Here is a 21,146-nt window from a genome sequence, read left to right as displayed (position 1 = left end):
AATAGATATTTGATTTTCTACATACATAACCATAAATGTGCCCAACACTGTCATTTTCTTTCTGATCCTTCACCTTTTCTTTTTCTTGCCTGACTGCAATGTTAGTTCCCCTGATAGGGTGGTGAAAGGAAGCAGTGACAGAGGCCACCCTTGTCTTCTTCACAATCCGAAAAGGAGGCTCCATTGTCTGGTAGTGCATGAGGCCTGTTTGTCACTAGAAAAGAGAAATATTAGAGCAATGTTTATGGACTCTTCACTGCTTCAGGATGAAAGTGATGCTTATTGCTTCTTTCATTTCATTAGACAGACAGGACCAATTATGTAGCTCTTCTAACTGCATGGGTGCTAGCAAATGTAGGGAGAATCTGTAGATTACCTGGTTAGCAGAACTGTGACAGAGGATAAGGGGGGACCTACTCAAGGATGGGTGGGACATCCTCATGAGATGATATGTACATGGAAACCAGAAGGAGATGTATTCATTTCCTAGGACTGCTGTATTAAAGTACCACAGACAGGGTGTCTTAACCAAGAGAAATTTATTGTCTCACCTGTGGTCTTTAGACGTTAGAAGTCCAAAATCAAGGTGTCAGCAGGGGTAGTTGATTCTGAGGACTGTGAGGGAAGGATCTGTCCAGGCCTCTCTCCTCGCCTTGTACATGGCCATCTTTCCTGTGATGTCTCTCCACATCATCGTCCCCCTATGCATGTTCATATCTAAATTTCCCCACTTACACAGATACCCTAGTGGATTGGGGCCCACTTTAACTTGACTACTGCTGTAAATACCCTAGCTCCACCTTTTGAGGGTTAGGCCTTCAACATATGTACTCTGAGGAGACAGATAAGTTGGTCATACTAAAAGAGAGGAATTCTAGGAAGAGGACAGTTTGCCTAGGGCCTAAGATAAGAAACAGATTATTCATGTGGCTAGAACTCAGCAAGCCATGGGGCTGGTAGGAAGGGTCAAATCACAGCCAGCCTCGTTGGCAGTCCATAGGAAGACTTGCAATTTTATTCTAAGTGCAGTGGAAAGTAATTGGAGGTCTCTGTGGAGAGAGATGTGATCTAACCACTTTATGGGTGGAGAATATTGGAAGGTGACAAGAGTGGCAATGGAACGATCAGTTAGGAGGCCAGTGGAGTAGTTTAGTTGAGAGATGAAGGTGGTCTGGACAGAGAGTGATGACAGATGAGGGTGGTAAGGGACAGAGAAAGCAATGGAGGGAGGCCAGATATAATTTGGAGCTAGGCTTCATAGGTCTTGTTGGAGAATTGGATGTGGAGGGTGAGGGTAAGAAAGACAGCAAGGAGAACTTGCAGTTTCCTAATTGCAGAACTGGATGAAGTGTGGAAGATGGGCAACCTGGGAAGGGTTGGGCTCAAGTTTCGACGAGATGGGGGTCAAGAGCACATTCTGGACATGTTATATTTGAGATATGCATGGGGCATCCAAATGAACAGAACATTAGGCAGCCGAATACATACAGATCTGGTGTTCTGAGAAGAGGTATAGATCAGAAAAAAGAAAAAACAAAAACAAAACTGGGAATCATCAAGACATGTCATTTAGAGCCATGGGAAAGAGCACGGCTAACTAGGAAGAGAAAACAGTTATGAAGAACGTCTACGAACATTTAGAAATAGGTCTGTCTTCTTATCAACCATCCATGAAAGCCAAGGTATAAAGTCATTGTACTTGTATCTAATGCAGTGACTCACTGAACCCCTAATGCTGGGGTTGATGAGGTAATAGGTCTAGTAATCCGCCTCCTGAGGACTCAACATAATGTGATACCACAGCTGAGATAACACGAGAGATTTATAGTTGACATTAGAAAACCTTCCAGCAAGTGCTGGGTCACAGTAAACTTATGGTTGCACTTTATGATGGTTGTCGGGCAACAGAGTTAACATTTCAAATAGTGTGGAACTGACCCATATATCTGCTCAGAGGTGGGTCACAGAGATAGTTTTAAAAAGTAATTTTAAAAAGTAATTTTTAAAGGTGGATCTGAACCACTGAAACACTTGAACATTTACTCAGAGAAGATCCCACAGGTTTTGGTTTTTCTTTAAGCAAGAAAACGATCATTTTGGCCTACAACATGGCTGGGATGTTGGTGCCAACGGGACTACTTCGACCATAGAACCATAGTATGGCTTTTGCACAATGGAATTTTGTGTGTGTGTGAGGTTTATCTTTGAGAGACAGCACACGCATGCATGTGTGCATGCTCACGTGGGAGAGGAGCAGAGTGAGGGGGAGAGAGAATCCCAAGCAAGTTCTATGTCAGCACAGAGCCCAATGAGGGGGGCAGCTTCATGAACCGTGAGATCATGACCTGAGCCGAAATCCAGAGTTGGAAGCTTAACTTACCCACCAGACGCCCCGCATAATGTAATTTTGAAAAGGATGATGTCACGATATGCTCTTGACGGCTACGTGTGGTGAGTTTCTTCCCATCTTGTTATTCTTCTCCCAAGTCACTTAATGGTGTTAATTTATTCTTCTAGCTTAAGTATATATTTACACACTGTACCACATACACGAAAATTTAAAAATTCAGAGTAGGGCTTATTCTAAATCTTTCATAAGAAGTTTTATGAATATAGGATTGATTCCTGCCAGACTTCATTTTCTTTCCATTAAAAAAAAATGGTCACAAACAACATAAAGGTTTCTTGCACTTTTCCAATTTCTCATCATCATTTGTTACAGAAAACCTCTGTTGATGGAGTTCAGTGCCCTTAGGGATAACTAATTGTTCATGGTAGTCAACTATTCCAACAGAAATCAACTAGCAGGTTTAACTGATGTAAGGCTTTTCTTCAAAAACCATCATATCCATAGTCTTGCAATGACTTGATTAAAGCATTAAGATTATTTCAACATAAAGGGTCTCCAGATCAGAGAGAGAATATGCAAGGCATTTAGTGAAAGTTGAAAAGAGCTCAAGTTGGCCCCAGTCAGTGGGGATGTTGTAGCTCTAGAATCATGTGGAAAGAAATTGCCGAGACTAAGTGTCAGCATCTGCAGTTTAGAGACCTAACTGGATGGAAGTGAGACAGAGAACTGTGTAGGCATATATGTATGTGGGGATACAGATGCTCCTGTGACTCCCCTTGTAGAAACTGTGTTGTGGGGAACAAGTTTCCTGCATCTACACTATTAGCCCTATGACTAACCATAATTATAGTCTGTGACTGACTTTATTTGAAGTCACATTTTGATGCCTTTGACTTTTTTCTGCCTCTTGAAAATTTTCATTGGTTTTCTCTAGCACATCTCAAAACAGGAGACTCTAGTATTAGCTTAGAATGAGCTCTTTTCACAACAGTCTAAAACTAAAGCTGAACACTAGTTGAACCTTATAGGGTTAAGAGTGAAATTGGAAGTTGCTGTGGGGAATAATGGAGGGGTTAAATCAAAGCTGCCACTTAGTAGCCGTCACTGTGGAGAACATCTAAAGCTTTTTATTCCTTTTCTGTGCCTCAAATGAGGAGTAACATTTGTAGAATTGTAAGGATTATATTGGCTTCTCTTATTCTTCCTCTTACACCTTTTTAAAAATATATTTATTTTTAAGAGAGTGTACAGGTGAGTGGGGGAGAGGCAGAGAGAGAGAATATGAAGCGATTCTACACTGACAGCAGGGAGCGCAGTGGCTCAAACACCACCTGTGAGACTGACCTGAGCCAAAGTTGCATGCTTAACCGATCGAGCCACCCAGGCGCTCCACATCTTAACTTTCTTATTCCCCTACTTCCTATGTTCTAAGAATGTTGACACATAGGGATGGTCATAGTTGCCTACATGCTTTCCAAATGAACGGATGGAATTTAGATGGTGTCGATGTAAGAGAAACATTTTAGGCAGACATGTACAGGTAGAAAGGCAGGAGATGAGCATCTAAAATGCAAACAGGGCTAAAGGCTTGGAAAGGAGACCAAAGTCTGCCCACTGAAAGCCTTGTATATTGGTGCATGTTTTACTGGCCAGAGGCAGGAAGTGTAGGACTGTACTGACTGCCCTGCAAACCTGGCCATTGGAATTAGTGACAGGGATGAATGTGAGATCAGAAAGACGCTTAATGCCCTGAGTATATGGAGTCATTCATAGCAACTGCCAAGAGCAGATGGAGGAGGCAAGAGGAAGAGAGGTAGCTGTGATTTGGAGAGACCCACGTGAACTTGCACTGATTTTTGAGAGTGTGCGCCCAAGTGAGGGGCAGGGAGAGAGGGAGCGCAGAGCCTGGAGTGGGGCCTGAGCTCACACAAGAGGATCTTGTTTTTTGGTTAGCAACAGAGTTGTGGTATCTTGTCTCTGTGCAAAGGGTATCCATGTAGTAACTTGGCAGAGGGACAGACGGCATGGGAAATATGATCAAACTTTATTATCCATCAGTAATTGTTACCATGTGATGGAATGTTGCTATTTTTGCACCAAAGAATCTCAAACCTCTCCCAAACAGCTTACTTGAGCAAAGAATTGACAAGGTTTTCAACCGGCTTATGGAATTCAGCAAGGTCAGGATGTGGGACAGTTGCAAAGGACTGAGGAATTCTATCGGGCCGAGATTCCACGTTTTGTGTTTTTTTACCTGTCGTAGTAAAGGTGGCTAGTCCAACAGAGGGGTCACCCACTGAGGCTACCCTTAAGCCACCACACCATGACTTTCCTAAGGATGAACTAGATACTAGGATTCTTCTGAAGTGTTGAGTTTAACTCAAGAGGCAGAGGTGATAACTTGTCAGTTTGGCTAGACGTCCTCTAGTAATCAAACCCTTGGGGCTAGTTTCTGATGTATGTGCAGACAGAACACATGGAATTAAGGCCCCTTCCTTCAGAGAAATTTCTCAATACAAAATTCTGAAGCTGGAAGAAGTACCAAATTCTACTGTGTTCAGCCTGTCATTTTAAAAATAGTAGTTTGGGGAAGGAACAAATAAATCAATACCAGCCTGTGAACCTTTTCGCATAGATAGCCCTAGTAATAAAAAATTAGCAACAAAAATCCTCTAAGGGGGCAAAACTGATTTCAACTGCACAGGGAAAGATGGAACTGGAGCCCTTATTCAGGGACCAGGGTACCATCTGGGATCTAAGTCCCTTTAAGGACACCTGCCCTGAAATGTGTGCCTTGTGTATGTCAGGGGCCACATCAGGTCAGCACTGGATAAGGGTATCTGCTGGGTTCCATTTAGGTCAGTCCCATGTTTAAGTGTAAAACCAATAATCTCAATTTAAATGGTCACAAATTGCTTGCTAAAATGAAAGGTATTTAAAGACCTTCCAACATTGAAAGCCAACATTGCCCAACGATGTGGACAGCTTTCTAGATCACATAAATAAGGCTATTACCACAAATTCAGCTACCGTTAAAACACTTCATTACAAATAGGAAGAGGCACTGGTACAGGGGTACACCATCTCTGAAGCCTGTTTATCATCTTATAGCAAAAGCACACCACCAATGCATTTTTTTCTTTTTAAGTTTATTTATTTTGAGAGAGGGAGAGAGAATCCCAAGTCGGCTCCGCACTGGGGAGGAGGGCTCGAACCCACAGATGGTAAGATCATGACCTGCACCAAAATCAAGAGTCAGGCGCTCAACTGACAGAGCCACCCAGGCGCCCCACCAATGTTGTTTTAAACAAACAAAATGAAGTTAACTCAATAAATATCTTTTATTAAAGAAAAAGAGGAATATTGTTAAGCACCAAAACTGTATGTTGTTACATTGCATGTACAAGAGAAGGTGACTGCAATACTTGCTGTACAAGTACTTAACTCTGAAGTCGTAAGTGTAAAAAACAGGAAATACAAAGCAGTAATTACAATGCAGAAAAGTTGCACTAAAGAGCAAAAGGCAACAGTCAAAACAATTATTGGAGATTTCAGAGTATTGCTATAAATGCCTGCTTAGTTTTTTCTTTGTACTTTTAATACTTTAAAATATTATTAATGGAGCATATAAGTATTGTAAATTTGCAAGAGTGGCATTTACAATACACTGTGCATACTTCCATCTAATGTACGGTGTTAAAGCCATCTTTAAAAGCCAAGCACAATGTGCTAGTGTTTTGCTTCTACCATTATAATATTGCACAAAGCTAGTAAATAGTGAATTGGTCTGCCATTGTAATTTTCATTGAACCAGAAAGGCTAAAAAACATGTCAGTTTCATTAGCCCTTATGGGCTTTCATCATGCAAAATGATCTGTAGCCTTCGAATTTTCACAAACAATATATATATTATGGTTTCACACTTGGCAAGACATACAGTACAGTAAGAAACTCAATGAGACAGTGTTGATTCTGTCCGAGTTGAAGAAGTCACTGTCTGGGTTGTATTGTCTACCCCTCTTGGTTCACAATTGAAGGGAAAATGCCATCTTGTGATCATGAAGACTTCTTAAAACCAATGTAATTAGTATTGGGAAAAGCTAGAACTTGTTACACTCTTTGATAGTTAACCATAGAACATGCAAGTTAAAAAAAAACAAAAAACCCAAACTTCCCTTGTTAAAATTCAGCTCTATAACCAACACCCATACCTTTCTGTATACATCTAAAAATCACTTTGCACAGCCTTTCCTATCCACCCTTAATTCCCCCAAATTGAGGCACTCTTATAACCGACTTTAAAAGAATAAAAAAATAAAAAAACAGAAAAACTTTCCCTTACCTCTCAAAACAAATGACTGCTTTGAGATTCAGTGTGAAAGAGCATTGATACAATATTTAACATGTCAACCTCAGAGGTATTTTCTGTACATGCACCTTAGTGGCATAATTATAGAGGGAAGGGGAGAAACATTTAGAAATTTGGATTCTCAATTAAATTCCTCAAATACCAAGCTGTACATTTACTGTGGGCAAAACATTTTAGAATGAACACATCTTCAAAATAACCCAATGGGCAAACATTTCTCTCTCTCTCTCTCTCTCTCTCTCTCTCTCTCTCTCTCTCACACACACACACACACACACACACACACACACACACACACTCACTCTCCAAATTCCCTCTCACCGTAAAAAAAACCCTCTGTTTACATACATGATAGTTTAGGCAGCAATATAAACTCATTTTTTAAGAAAAGCTTTTAAATTATTTATAGGATAAAAAATACCATTGCTTTATTTTACAAAGCAATTTAAGCAGAGGTTCCTCCTCATGTGCTTTAACTAAAGAGCACTTTGTAGCAAAGTTCAGAAGTAACTACTGAATTGTTCAGCAGCACTAAATCAATGCAACACGCTCCAACAGTAAGTAAGGTGCTTCTACTTTTTTTACCTCTTCCCTCTGAAATCAATCGTGCTGGCCCATCCTCTAGCACTAAGCATAGCTCTTCTAAGCAATAAAGGTGAAATAAAATCTGTTTATAATGCACATTTAACTTTACATTATCATTTAAATTCAGTGCAAGAGTTAGGGACAACTTATTAGGGTTTCTGTTCTCCTTATCAAATGGTTGCATGTTAACAATGCATCTGCCACGATTTTTAAATGTTTTACAGCTGTTCAAGAAGATTTCTTAAAATAAACCTGGTAAAGCATATGAAATTTCAACTCCCTGATAAGGCCGTCATGGACCCATTAGTGCTTTACAGATTGCTATCTCATGATACGTATAAGTTTTTTTTTTTTTTTTAAAACCTGTACTTAGTGAAAGAAAAACTTTCCTTAGGCTAAAAGCACGGATTCACATTTATACACAAACTCAATGAATGCAATTAAAAAATGGCATCTTAGGGAATGTATAAAATTGTGTTAATTGTATCCTGGTCCCATTCCAAACAGAGGATGCTGCCCGTTCATTTTTGTTCCACTGATATATGAGTTTTAATTATTGGTGCCTGCTATGATCTAAGTATGCTTTACAATTTAACACTTTTATCGCAAAGTGGTCGTGCCATGTTACCTAATATTGGTACACAGTTCAGCTTCGTAGAAACAAGGATTTCCACCCCCCCATTATACAGAGTAAATCAAAGTGCTGAAGATTTTCTATGGTTTCACATAATGAGAAAAAACCCACATTCCCGCTGTGGAAATCCTACACCTGATCCACTCTTAGAGCTGTGCCTAGTTGTTTTAAAAATACACATTAAGAAATCTTTCAGTTCTGCAATGAAGAACTAGGGAATGATTGTTTTCAATACTACTCACCAACTCAAAACCTATAAAACATACAGCAAACAAGACAACTGCTCATCTTTTAAAAATCCTCTTTAGCCAGGCCTTTTGTCATACTGCTACCCCACAGTACCCCCCATATTGGAGATGGGTAGGATGTGTGCCACATTGGTTATATACACAACAGTTTGAGTATTAAGTGGCACTCAAGTGGGCAGTAACATTAGCCTTACAATACCCCCAAGTTATCTATTTGTTTCCCCACTTAAAATATACTGCAGTCGAGACTAGACTGATAAATCAACTCCTAAACTGATTCGGCATAAGCAAGCAGCTGTTTGTGTATTCTTATGACAAATGATACACTGAGATAAAACTATCAAATATTTTAAACCATATAAATAGTACAGGCAAGTCCAGTACTTGAAACATGATCACCTGTAAATGTCATCCTAACTAAATATATAAAACCTTAATGTAAAGCGCAAAAATGCTCATTTTTTTTTTTAAGGGCAGGTGGAGAAAAGGGGAATTTAACCATGCTTACGTAATTTTGTTGGGTTCCAAAACCTCTTTAAAATTAACAGGTTGGGGGAGAAAATAAAATTAACACGAGGATTCAACTGGTAATGTCATCTTGGACAAATGGACTGGAGTTATTTGAAATTTTAGCATTATTTACGAGCTCCAAAGGATGGTGATCTGCACTAACTTGTACTTCTGTGGAAGAAGGAATCGGAATCTTAAGGACAGAAGATACGTGTACTGGAAAAGTTACTCAGCAGAGAATAAGCACAGCTGGTTGCTAACAAGACCGCACTTTAACCTGCTCATCATCAAGTGAGATGCCCTTCATGGAGTGCCACAGTGGGATGTGCTCAGAGGTATGGATGCACCTCCAAAGGATTCAGAGGGGTCTGTACCCCTCCAGTATTTGCCAGAGACTTACTAGAACATGGCTGTGAAAGACAAGTCACAAGACCCATTTCTAAGAGAACCTGTCTTTTGATGGAATCCCAGCTCTAACACTAAATGGGGAGCAATTCCTGGCATAGAAAAATCCCAGTGCTTTTGCTGTACGTTTAATATTAGGTTCTCCTGTATTTTTCAGAATGTCAACGGATGAAAAAATGAACTGATCCATAAGCATCCAGAGGTTTGAAACTGATACGTGATTTTTTAAAGGTTTGCAAACTTGGTTAAAAAAAAAAAATCAAACCAATCAGTCTTTGGTTGAAAAGAATGCTTCAGTTCTGTACTGAAGGAAATGGGAGGAGGGGAGGGTCCACACACACCTCCCCGCTGTGAGATGAACATTAAAATATATATCTCGTGTACAGATGTAATCTTCCAACATAAGAAGTGGGAATAAAACATGAATAAAATATGAAACATGTGAAAACGCTGTGCAAAAGCTCCTACTCATCAGTAAGCAGGAAGTTTTCTCCTTAATTATTTTAAAGGAAGTAACATCTTAAAGGGACAAATCTGTGAGCATTTTTTTTTTTCTCTCCATGAAAACCACTTTATACACATTCAAGGACTTTTACTCTAGGACTGCTTTTCTGGGTCTAGGCCAGAGAAATGCCTCGGATAAAATAAAAGTTCTTTTTGGTTCCTCAGTCCTTAACTCCCTTCATATAAAGGCCAACATGTGTCTTATACAGAATTACACTCTACAGAATACTATAGACTGGGTCCAACAGATCTACCTTCGGTCAAGCCCCCAGCAGTCCTGCTGAGAATTCATAATGGCTCCTTTCACATAAATGCATCTTTCAGGACTCCAATACAGCAAAATCAGCACCTAGAACTTTATACCTATGTTTTAAAAAGTCTCCTGACAGTAACAAAGGCTCTCTCCCAAAATCCCACTCAAAACATGTGAGGATAGTGAAATGCCAGCCCAGAAGGCTTTTCTGCCTGTCTAGTTTCTGCATTATTTGTAGAGCACATTTCACTGCGGAGCATAACAAAGAGAAACTTAAATGTGCCCATTACAAAGATTTAAGATCAGCATCCCTATTACTGAATCCTCTTTTTTGATTCTCAATAGGAAAGTCATGTTGCGTTACACTAATCAAGCAATCGTTCAAACAAAAAGACTAAAAATAATTTGAAATATTATCAAGTTACAAAGTATTGCTTTTCATACACAAAGTTGCACATGAAATTCAAACTATTATAAATTCACAATTATGAAGAGCTATTTAAAAGCATGGAAATTTTTACTTCAAAACCTTACAAAGTGTAAGAGTGTGTGGTCTTTTAAAAATATGCCATGGTAAATCTATCATGTTGTGGTAAACACATTAAATGCATCTCTGTGGTTATGTTATCTCTTCAGATGTTGAACATCTTTAAAATGTGGACATTTTCAGTGCATTTCCACCTGATTCTTTCCAATTCCTGTCCTATAGCTATCATGATACACTTCTTTTTCAGAGTGCTGCACTATTCATATAAGCTGGTATGGAAGAGGTGCTGTCTTTTCAAGCAGAGGACTATTCAGTGCACTTAAAGATGGATTTCAAAGCAGACTCAATACAGCTCACAGTAGATCTCTGTCAACCCAGTGTTCTTCCAACTCAGAGCAACCCCTAGCTTTACTGGCCACTACAAGGATGTAACTGGGTGGACAGGAGGGGAAGGTGCTTAAAAAAAACCAGGCATGTCCAGAAGGCCCTTTCTTCACTGCATCAGGAGCACTGCACATCTAAAACTCATGTTAACCACCAACTACTGGAATGACTGGAAAAGCGATAACTTGCCAACTGTGCCTCCGTTTTTTCACACCACTGTGCCAATACACTTTGCATCTAATGGAATCCAATTGGGAAATCGCATGTTTAAAATTTTGTTTTCCAAAACAGTAAGAACTGATCTTCAACTGTATTTTTTCTTTCTGTTGAGTCACCTGTTTAGAAAAAAAATAATACAATGTATTAAAAAATGATGGCTTATTAAGGTCAGTGTGTATATATATGTTACCACACAACTTCTGTAACACCCAGATGAACACTGATAAATAGCTTAGAAATACCCATTTGTAGAAACAGCATACAGGAGACACTTAAAAAAAAAAAAAGGATACATTTCTATTCATAAAACAGTAAAAATGAAAACAAAATAATCTGAATATGGATTTTGATCACGTAAGGTTGTAGGGTAGATTCACTTTTATTTCTTCTACTAACATTTTATGTCAAAACTATACGGTAAAAAGGAAAAAACAGTCTAAAATATTGGCGTCAAACTGCCAGTGTAGTAAGAATTGTTAAATGATATTTTAAAAATTCACTAGACTGTGAGTTTTTGTTATATTGCTATTTAGAGGATAGGATTAGTACTGGTCTTTAAAGGGATCCTTGTGGTAGGGCTTTTTAAATTTCAGAATAGTTGTGTTTGAGATCCATGGCTTACATATGGCATAGGAATAATTCTTTGAAAGACCTACTTGGCAGATAAAAACAGACATGCATTATTAGTTCTACATTATTTAATGCTATAGCTACATGTGGCTTTTGAGCACTTGAAATGTGGCTAGTCTGAGAAAATGGATTTTTAATGTGATTTAAATTGAAATCTGAAGCAGCATAGAATATTTGTTCATTAAATATAATTTTATTGTTTTGGTAAGACATTTCACATTTAACCACTGAATACTTAGCATCAACACTGAGATGTGCTACTAGCTAAAATACACACTGGATTTTGAAGACCCAGGTACAAAACAAATGTGAAATACCTCGTGAATTTTTTATAGCGATAACATGTTGAATCAACATACGATTTTGGATACATCATATAAAATAAGTATTCATGAAATCAATTTCACATGTTTCTTTTTACCTTTTTAATGTGACTTGAACTGTTTAAATTCCATCCATCCCTCAAACTGTATTTCTAACAGACAGTATTGTCATAGTTACTTCATAACTTTATGAAGGAACCCACAGAAAACAAAATAGAAAATAAAAAGCTTATATATGTATTTCATTCCATTTAGAAATTTCCTTCAAGGACACTATTACCTATGGCTATCCCAAGAAGAGTTTTCAAGAAAGACAAAGCAGAACAGGATATCTTCACTTTCTACTTCATGAAGTTTTGAGAAATTATCTTATTTTAATTAATTAATTAATTAATTTATTTATTTATTTAACGAGAGACAGAGTGTGAGCAGGGGAGAGAGAGAGAGACACAGAATCTGAAGCAGGCTCCAGGCTCCAAGCTGTCAGCACAGAGTCCGACGCGGGGCTTGAACCCATGTATGTGAGATCATGACCTGCGCTGAAGTTGGGACACTCAAGCAACTGAGCTACCCAGGGACCCCGAGAAATTATCTTCTTTGAAGAGCTAATGGTTTAAAATCTTAAACTAAGGGTGCCTGGGTGACTTGACCAGTTAAGTGTGCAACTCTTGATTTCAGCTCAGATCATGATCTTACAGTTCATGAGTTCTAGCCCTGCTGTTGGGCTCTGCGTTGGCAGTGTGGAGCCTGCTCAGGATTGATTCTCAATCTCCCTCTCCCTCTGCCCCTCCCCCCTGCTCTCTCTCTCTCTGAAAAAGAAACAAAAAAAATATTTAAAATCTACAAAAAACTGACTAATAAGAAATACAAATTATAGCCTGTTTAGCCATCTGTAGAGAAGCCATCTAAAAGTTCAGTCTTTAAAAATGATTTCCCAAGGGGCACCTGAGTGGGTCAGTTGGTTAAGTGTCTGGCTCCGGCTTAGGCCATGATCTCACAGTTCGTGGGTTCAAACCCCACATTGGGCTCTGTGCTGACAGCTCAGATCCTGGAGCCTGCTTCGGATTCGGTGTTTCCTCCTCTCTCTGCCCCTCTCTTGCTTGGCCTCTGTCTGTCTCCCTCTCAAAAATAAACAAACATTAAAAAAAAAATTTTTTTTTTTTTTAATGATTTCCCAAGACCACAAGACAAGGCAGTGAGAATAGCTCCTTTATCACTGCCTGCTCAAATTGGTGGGGATCACAACTAGTCTATGGTTTGCTTCTGGTGTAGGATGCATTGTTTTTTGTTTTGTTTTGTTTTTAAGTGACTTTGCAGATATCTGAGCTCATACATTTTCTGGGACCATTTCATTGTTTCTCTCAACATTCTAACACATACAACAGTCATAAATAATCGGCCAAAAGAGAGTTTTTAGGCAACTTTCAAAGTGATATTCATCCTGGGCATATTCTTAACATCTGCTGTAAGGGTAAATTAGCAGCCCAAAGCTATAAATAACCATGGAGGCACTTGAACATACAAAATGCTACTGCAATGTCTATGTCTTGGGCAGGATCCGGTGAGATGGCAGAAAACAGAAATGATGGGCTGGCCTGAGCAACAGCAGGTGGGTCACATACCCCAACTGGGCTACTGTGGGCAGCTGTATCAAAAGGACTAAACACTCGCTTATATGAAGGCCCAATCTGTGCTAAGATGGTAGTTTTAGGCATAGGCTTAGCAGCTCACTGAGAAGCTTCAAGCAGGAGACAAGACGACAGGTAACAAGCACTGTAAAGTGGGAGACAATCTACAAGATTGAAAAAGATTCCCAGTCAGACACCCTGAGTCTCTAGCACTGAGTATACACAATAATATATTTGCTATCTTCTACAAAGCATAGTGTACATATGTTAAGCACAAATGGTTTGAAATTATTTTGGGATTCAAAAACACTGAATCATACAACATGATCATTAGGGCCTCCATAAATAACAGGGGGAAAAAGATACCAACAGCCCAATACCCATGGCATAACACTGGTGCTATCAAATGTTGTCTGGAGCATAACCACTTACTGAGATTTTTCACCCCCATTTTGTTAAAGCTACTGACAGTAGATGCTGAAGGGAAGTGGTACAGATGAGAGTATAATACAGGAACATCTAAATTTTCCTGATGGCCCATGCCCAAAAGGAATAAGTAAAACTGCTTTTAGTAGTATTTTATTTGATATATCCAAAACTATCTTTTAGCATGTAATCAGTATAAAAAAATTAATGACATACTTTACCTTTTCTGTATGGAGTTTTCAAAATCCACATGTACGCCTGCATATACCTCAGATCTACTCAGAATTCATGGGAGTAGGAATCTGCATTTTTAATAATCTCTCAGGGAATTCTTACCATCAGGCATGCTTAAAAAGCACTGGCTAATAAGTAAGTTTATTATTCCTTTATTCCCCTTCCAGAACTATGAGTCTTCCCCAGTTTGGTGAATATTGTGAAGCCCAGAGAAACAGTCCATCAAGAGAGCAATTAAGATGCTTAATAGAATATATCTGCATAGTTGCATTACAGTTTGCACAAATTATATAATTTCAGTTATGACTAGTATCAGTTCTCTATATACTATATATAGCATGTTATCTTTACTGACTCTATATTTAGCAGAATTTGTGCCATAGTACTATGTAATTAGCTTCCTAAAATGTGGTAGAGTAACAACTCTATTACTTTAGGAAAATGTCCAATGTGTAACCAATACCATGGGCATACCCAGTAAGGTATGCATACACTTATTACATGTTTGTTATTTTAGCTGCAATTTTATCTGGATTATGCAGTAACTATGATAAACCTTAAAATGATAATTTTAACCTTAATTTTAAAGGCTTAGAAAGCTAAATAACCAAACAATGCAGTAATTTTTCTGGATTGATCTCAGACAATTCCTTTCTGGGCAGCTGAGCAGATATCACAATTCAAGGGAGCAAGCACCTGAGTGGATCAGTTGGTTGGGGTCCTACTTCGACTCAGATCATGATCTCACAGTTCCTGAGTCTGAGCCCCACATAGGGCTCCTTGATGACAGCTCAGAGCCTAGAGCCTCCTTCAGATTCTGTGTCTCTTCCTCTCTCTGCCCCTCCCCCACTCATTCCCTCTTCCTCCCTCTTCCTCCCTCTCTCAAAATGAACATTAAAAAAAAAAAAAAATCAAACTTCAATATATATAACAGTTTGTACCTGAAATACTTTGGTGAGGAAAGAGCTTTTGGGTTTTAAAGTAAGAATAAGACTGCCACCTTACTGGAAACAGTCTATCCTCTTTATTTGGGCTATACTGTAGAAATTTTTAATGAGCAGGTATAAACCTGGCATTTATATAACAATATCTTTGAAAAGTGCTTTACTGTTTGTTAGGTTTCTAGAAACTACACAAAACCTGAAGTTTACAGATCTATGGTTGATTCTATAGCTGAGCTATATAACAACAAACCTCATCAATAAAATATAACAGACCTCATCATCCACTATTAGTGAATGCTACTAAAGAAATTAAGACCATTTACTTGTTAGTTTTCCCAATCTGTGCAGGGTAAAGCCTCCTCTTCATCCTCTGACTCAGGGGACGCTTCTTTGATTCTTCTAAGAGCTTCATGGATGCTCCGTGTTAGAGGATCTGTGTCAGGCAAAAGTGTGAAGGATTCTCTCAAAACTTCCTTCTGTACCTTCTTCAATTTCACCCCTTTCCGTATTTGTGCCAAGATATTATTACTATCATCTTCATCAGGAAAAGGAGGCAGAGTTCGCTGTTCAACCTTTTTCAGATGAAAACTACCACGCTTCAAGGAAGCTAGCACCTCATCCATGGGTGAGCTCACTTTATAAAATGAAAGAGAATTACAGTTAGGATCACAATTAGAGTCAAACTGATAACCTCTAGACTTTAGGACTGTGATAGCCAAGGACACTGAAAACAAAATGAACCATGAACCATGGACAGGTGTGCCAAAAACACATGAAATACCAATTGTACTTGTTTAAAAAAAAAAAAAAGCCGGGGCACTCCTGGATGGCTCAGTCGGTTAAGCCTCCAACTTCGATTCAGGTCATGATGTCACAGTTCCTGAGTCAGAGTCCCAAGCCTGCTTCGAATTCTGTGTCTTCCTCTCTCTCTGCCCCTCCCCCGCTCTCTCTCTTTCTCTCTCTCTCAAAAATAAAACCTAAAGGAAAAAAGCCAGACTCAACTTCGAAATTAGTATTTTCATAATTTCCCCTTAAGACACCTAAGCAGACTGGGAGCTGGGAGGTAGTCTTTAGGAATTTCATAGCTGAGACTCCCAAAGGCACCAGCACAATCTAAATTCAGAGAGCAATTTGAGTTGCAAATGTAATTTTAAAGAACTAAGTTTTGATCCAGTATGTTTTTTTTTAAGAGATTTTATTTTGTTTTTGTTTGTCTGTTTTTTAAGTAAACTCTACCCCTGATGTGGGGCTCAAATGCACAACACTGAGATCAAGAGTCACATGCTCTACCGACGGAGCCAGCCAGGTGCCCCTACTACGATGATTGTTCTGTTTTACCATTTAGTTGTTTTACATATGAAATTCTCCAGTTATGGTAAGAAATATTTTACTAAACCGTCTCTCAGATTAAAATGTAATATGCAAATTGTTTTATATAATGTTCTCCCAATGAAAGCTACAGACAGGGATTATTCTCTGTTCTTTTCAAAAAGAACTTTATTAAGGCATATCGGACACACAATAAATTGTCTATATTACTCCCTATCTTTCCTTGTTTTTTTCTTTTTTTATACAAAGAGTGTATCAAGGACCTCAATAAATATGTAACCAAATGTTGCATGGTCCTGCCAAAGCCATCTTAGTGTTGACAGCCCTTCCCAACTGTCTTACTTTTTCTGTGAATACTGTGCTTGTATTTCCTAGGTTTAAAATCAGATTTTTGGGGCACCTGGGTGATTCAGTTGGTTAAGCATCCAACTCTTGGGGTGCCTGGGTGGCTCAGTCGGTTGAGCGTCCGACTTCAGCTCAGGTCATAATCTCACGGTTCCTGAGTTCGAGCCCCGTGTCAGGCTCTGTGCTGATGGCTCAGAGCCTGGAGCCTGCTTCGGATTCTGTGTCTCCCTCTCTTTCTGCCCCTCCCCCGCTCATATTCTATCAATCTCTCTCTCAAAAATAAATAAGCATTAAAAAAATTAAAAAAAAAAAAAAAGCATACAAGTCTTGATTTTGACTCAAGTCATGATCTTATGGTTGGTGACACTGAGCCCTGCATTAGGCTCTATGTTCACAGCAAAGAGCCCGCTTGGGATTTTCTCTTTCCCTTTCTCTCTGCCCCTCCCCTGCTTGTGCACATGTGCACTCTCTCAAAAATACATTTAAAAAATGATAAAAATGAAGTCAGATTTTCTTCGTAACACAAAAGGAGCCACTTACTATTATTACCAGTTAGATTAAGTACTACCTCAGAATATATAATTTTTAAAACATCCCTAAGAGCTCAAGAAAGTACACATTTGTGTCTAGGCTCATTTGTTGACGTGGGTTGGTAGAATTCTGCCAGGCTGTGACTTTGAAACCTATTTGCAATCAAATAATGCCCAAAATAAAATAATGTTTTAAGCTTTGTTGGGTCCTATGAAATAAAAGGGCCTTTGATTATGACTCACTTTACTCAAGAGATTAAAAATGTGTTTCTAACTTACCTCTCCTCCTCTGCAAACCTTCAGCAGTCTTTTTGAGCTTCTTCCTGGCACTGACCAGCTGACTACTGTCAAAGAGATGTGCTGAGGGGGCACTCGCAGACTTGGGGATCCTCTTCTCGTTCGCCTCTGTTCTAGGCAGACCTTTCTCCAGTGTCTCTGGGGAGGTGTCTTTAGCAACAGGCAGAGGTGGTGGTGGGGGAGGGGGAGGAGGCGGTGGCGGGGGAGGTGGTGTTGGAGGAAGAGGTGGGGGGAGTGGATCTATGGTAATGGAACCTGGTTCGAGGTCAGTATTATTCAAAAGTGGAAGAGAAACAGTGGGCGGCAGTTCAGAGGTAACACCACTGAGAGGTAATGAAGCGGCTTCAAGTTGTGCTAGCGAAGTATCTTCAAGGTGTGCGAGGCTTTGGGCTTCTGTTTTGTGTGACGACCCAAGCTCGCCTATTCCTTCCTCTGCCTTTGCACTTTTCTCTTCTACCTGTAGTGCTCCTGGCAGAGAGTCACACTGGTCCTCACAGGGCACAGGACTGGCTGTGCTTCTTCTTCTTGCATGAGCCAGTCGCAATCTGGTTGATTTAAGTATGACTTGGCCAGGGTACCTCTAAAAAAGTAGAAGTGATTGTAACTGGTCAAATTAGTTTACAACAATCTATGAACTGATGGCTATTTTCTCCTTCAGGTCCAAGATGTTGTTTCGGAGCTGTTGTGATTTCAGGGGGAAATTCTTTGATACAGTTATACAGAAGACCAGAATACCAAAGCATAATCCCTTTCAACAGCCGTCATCCAACTCTATTTGCTTATCAAATCTTTTATCAAGGCCCTATTCCCTCTTATCCACTTAAGAAGTCAACTATTCAAAATTACCACAGGATTTAAAAAAGATCTTTAATTACTGAAATTACTAGCTTAAGTGGAAAAATAATAGCAATATAAAATATCAAACATCAATGCTATTGGGGCGCCTGGGTGGCCCAGTTGGTTAAGTGTCCAACTTTGGCTCAGGCCATGATCTCGTGGTCTGTGAATTTCAGCCCTATGCCAGGCTCTGTGCTGACAGCTCAGGGCCTGAAGCCTGCTTTGATTGTGTGTCTCCCTCTCTCTCTCTTTCCCTCCCCCCTCTGCACTCTCACTCAACATTAAACATTAAAAAAATGGTTTTAATACATGCCATTGGTATATACTAAGCTATGGAACTATTAGTTTCTTACATGTATTTTCAAATGCTTACAGATTAAAACATTAATCTTTTTAAAAAGTTTCTTGGCATTTAAAAAAACTCTCAAAACAGTATGTACATTTTATGATGGAAGGAGAGGGAATAAAATTTTTCAAGTACTGACATACATAACTCTCATTCTTTTATTATAATAAAACCTAGCATTAATGGATTTGGTGAACAACATTTACTCAACACAGGGTGGTCCACAACCACCATATACTCTCTTCACTATAATACTAAGAGGATTTCATCAAAAGCTTCCTGCACCTATAAGGTGATCCCTCGGCACAGACAATGGAAGTAGATTCCTGAGCACTTATGACAACTGCCAAACCATTTCTGACGTAAGCTGATCCATTCTCTAATTCTGCCACTGGTCCCTCCCACAGATTACCACCGTAAGGTTACTGAATGTGTTCTGGTGACAAGTTCATGCCTAAAATGGACAGTCACTTGTGAGCCTATTAATTTTATAAAACTCAAGAAGAATTCAGGTTTGCCAGAGGCCCTGACCACTCCTCTTACACTACTAAAGTGGAAGGCCAACGGCACAAGAATATTAATTCCAGATACAACTGGAAGAAGGGTAGCCCTGTAATCAAACGTTAATTTAAAATTTTATTTTCTAAATAATAAAAGGGAAAACCAAGTTTTTATCATAATCTTGTAACACGAGTGTGTATGCAGCTCTGCTTAAAAAGCAATGAAAAACAACAGATGGGCCATACTTTTATTACCTGTTTAAAAGTTCGAAGTCTGTCCAAAGTTCTTTGTCTCTCTTGGCTAACCCAGGCACTTTTTCTTTCTTCTTCATCATGTAATTTTTCTCTCTTCTGATAAAAAATTAATAGTAATTCCATTATGATGTGTCCCATTCATTTTTATTATTAATAGGGAAAAAAAGAGAGCTCTCCCAGTTAAGTAAAATGGATAACTCCAATGAATGATTCATTAAACAGTGTTTATGGCATGAAACTACCAGTTTTAAATAGAAATCATGATTTTAAAATCCAGAATGATACGCTGACAAAAACAATACTGTTTCATTTTTGCATTTACCCACAATTAAAGATGTTTGCGCTGAAATAAAGTCAAATTTTCTCTGAACTAAAAAATGTTCCTGTAAGGTTGTGGCTTCAACAGCTTAAGTGTAAAATACCTGTAGCTGCTATATTCTGCTAAATTAAATAGTTGACCTTAAAAAAAAAATCAGCAACCACCTGGCCAGTAATTTACACACTGCACCTTAGTTCAACCAACATAACCAGCAGCTAGAAAAAGTATTTCTTGCATTTTACACGAATCATTTGGCTCAATATCACCCCTTAAAGTTGGGAGTTATCAGCACAGAAATTTAAGTTTTTTTCCCATGTTAATGCTAACCAGTAAAGCAACTGTGGAAAACAGTATGGAGGCACCTCAAAAAATTAAAAGCAGAGACTCCTGAGTGGCTCAGTCCAGGGAGCCACCCGACTCAGTTTCAGTTCAGATCATGATCCCAGAGTCGTGGGATCAAGCCCTGCATTGAGTTCCACACTGAGAGTGGAGCCTGCTTAAGATTCTGTGTCCCTCCCTCTGCTCCTCTACACCACTTGTGCATTTTCTCTTTCTAAAAAAAAAAAAAAAAAAAATTAATAAAAATAGAACTACTGTATTGTCTAGTAAGTAATTCCACTGCTGGGTATTTAACCAAAGAATACAAAAACACTAACTCAAAAAGAGATACACACCCCTATATTTATTGCACCATTATTTACAATGGCCACATTATGGAAGCAGCCCAAGTGTCCATTAATGGATAAAGAAGGTGTGGTATATATACATGGAATGGAATGTTACTCAGCCACAAAAATAATGAAAATTTGCCATCTGCAGGGACATGGATGAAGCTACGGAGTATAATACAAAGTGAAAAAAAATCAGAAAAAGACAATTATCAATATGATTTCACTCATCTGTGGAGTTGAAGAAATTTAAAAAATGAGCAAAGGAAAAAACACAAATCAAGAAACAGACTCTTAACTACAGAGAACAAACAGATGGTTATCAGAGCAGGTCGGGGGTGGGGGGGGCAGATGAAATAGGTGAAGGGGATTAAGAGTACATTTCATTTATCATGACGGAGCAGTGAGTAACGTAAAGAATTGGTGAATCACTATACTGTACACCGCAAACAAATATAACGGTGTATATTAACTATACTGGAATAAAAAAAATTCTCTATACTGTTCAAACAATGAAAAGATATCTAATTACATCTCATTTTGCAGAATATTAAAAGGCTATCGAGCTATGCAGATAGGTTATGGCT

General features: G+C 38.9%; 1 protein-coding gene across 1 annotated transcript in view; it reads right to left on the bottom strand.

Moving 5' to 3' along the window:
• Positions 1 to 5,672: 5,672 nt before the first annotated feature.
• Positions 5,673 to 21,146, bottom strand: part of JMY (junction mediating and regulatory protein, p53 cofactor) — a 104,331-nt gene continuing 88,857 nt past the window's right edge. The window contains exons 8-11 of the mRNA XM_047849804.1: positions 19,573 to 19,668; positions 17,617 to 18,214; positions 15,457 to 15,767; positions 5,673 to 11,064 (exon numbers count right to left, since the gene is read on the bottom strand). Of these exons, the coding sequence (XP_047705760.1) occupies positions 15,460 to 15,767; positions 17,617 to 18,214; positions 19,573 to 19,668 (1,002 nt within the window). The 3' untranslated portion in view covers positions 5,673 to 11,064; positions 15,457 to 15,459. The remainder of the gene's footprint in view (positions 11,065 to 15,456; positions 15,768 to 17,616; positions 18,215 to 19,572; positions 19,669 to 21,146) is intronic.

Source organism: Prionailurus viverrinus, chromosome A1 (assembly GCF_022837055.1).
Source record: "Prionailurus viverrinus isolate Anna chromosome A1, UM_Priviv_1.0, whole genome shotgun sequence".
Classification (NCBI taxonomy): domain Eukaryota; kingdom Metazoa; phylum Chordata; class Mammalia; order Carnivora; family Felidae; genus Prionailurus; species Prionailurus viverrinus.
The sequence above is the reverse complement of the archived record's forward strand: the minus strand, read 5'-3'. Positions and strand labels throughout refer to the sequence as shown.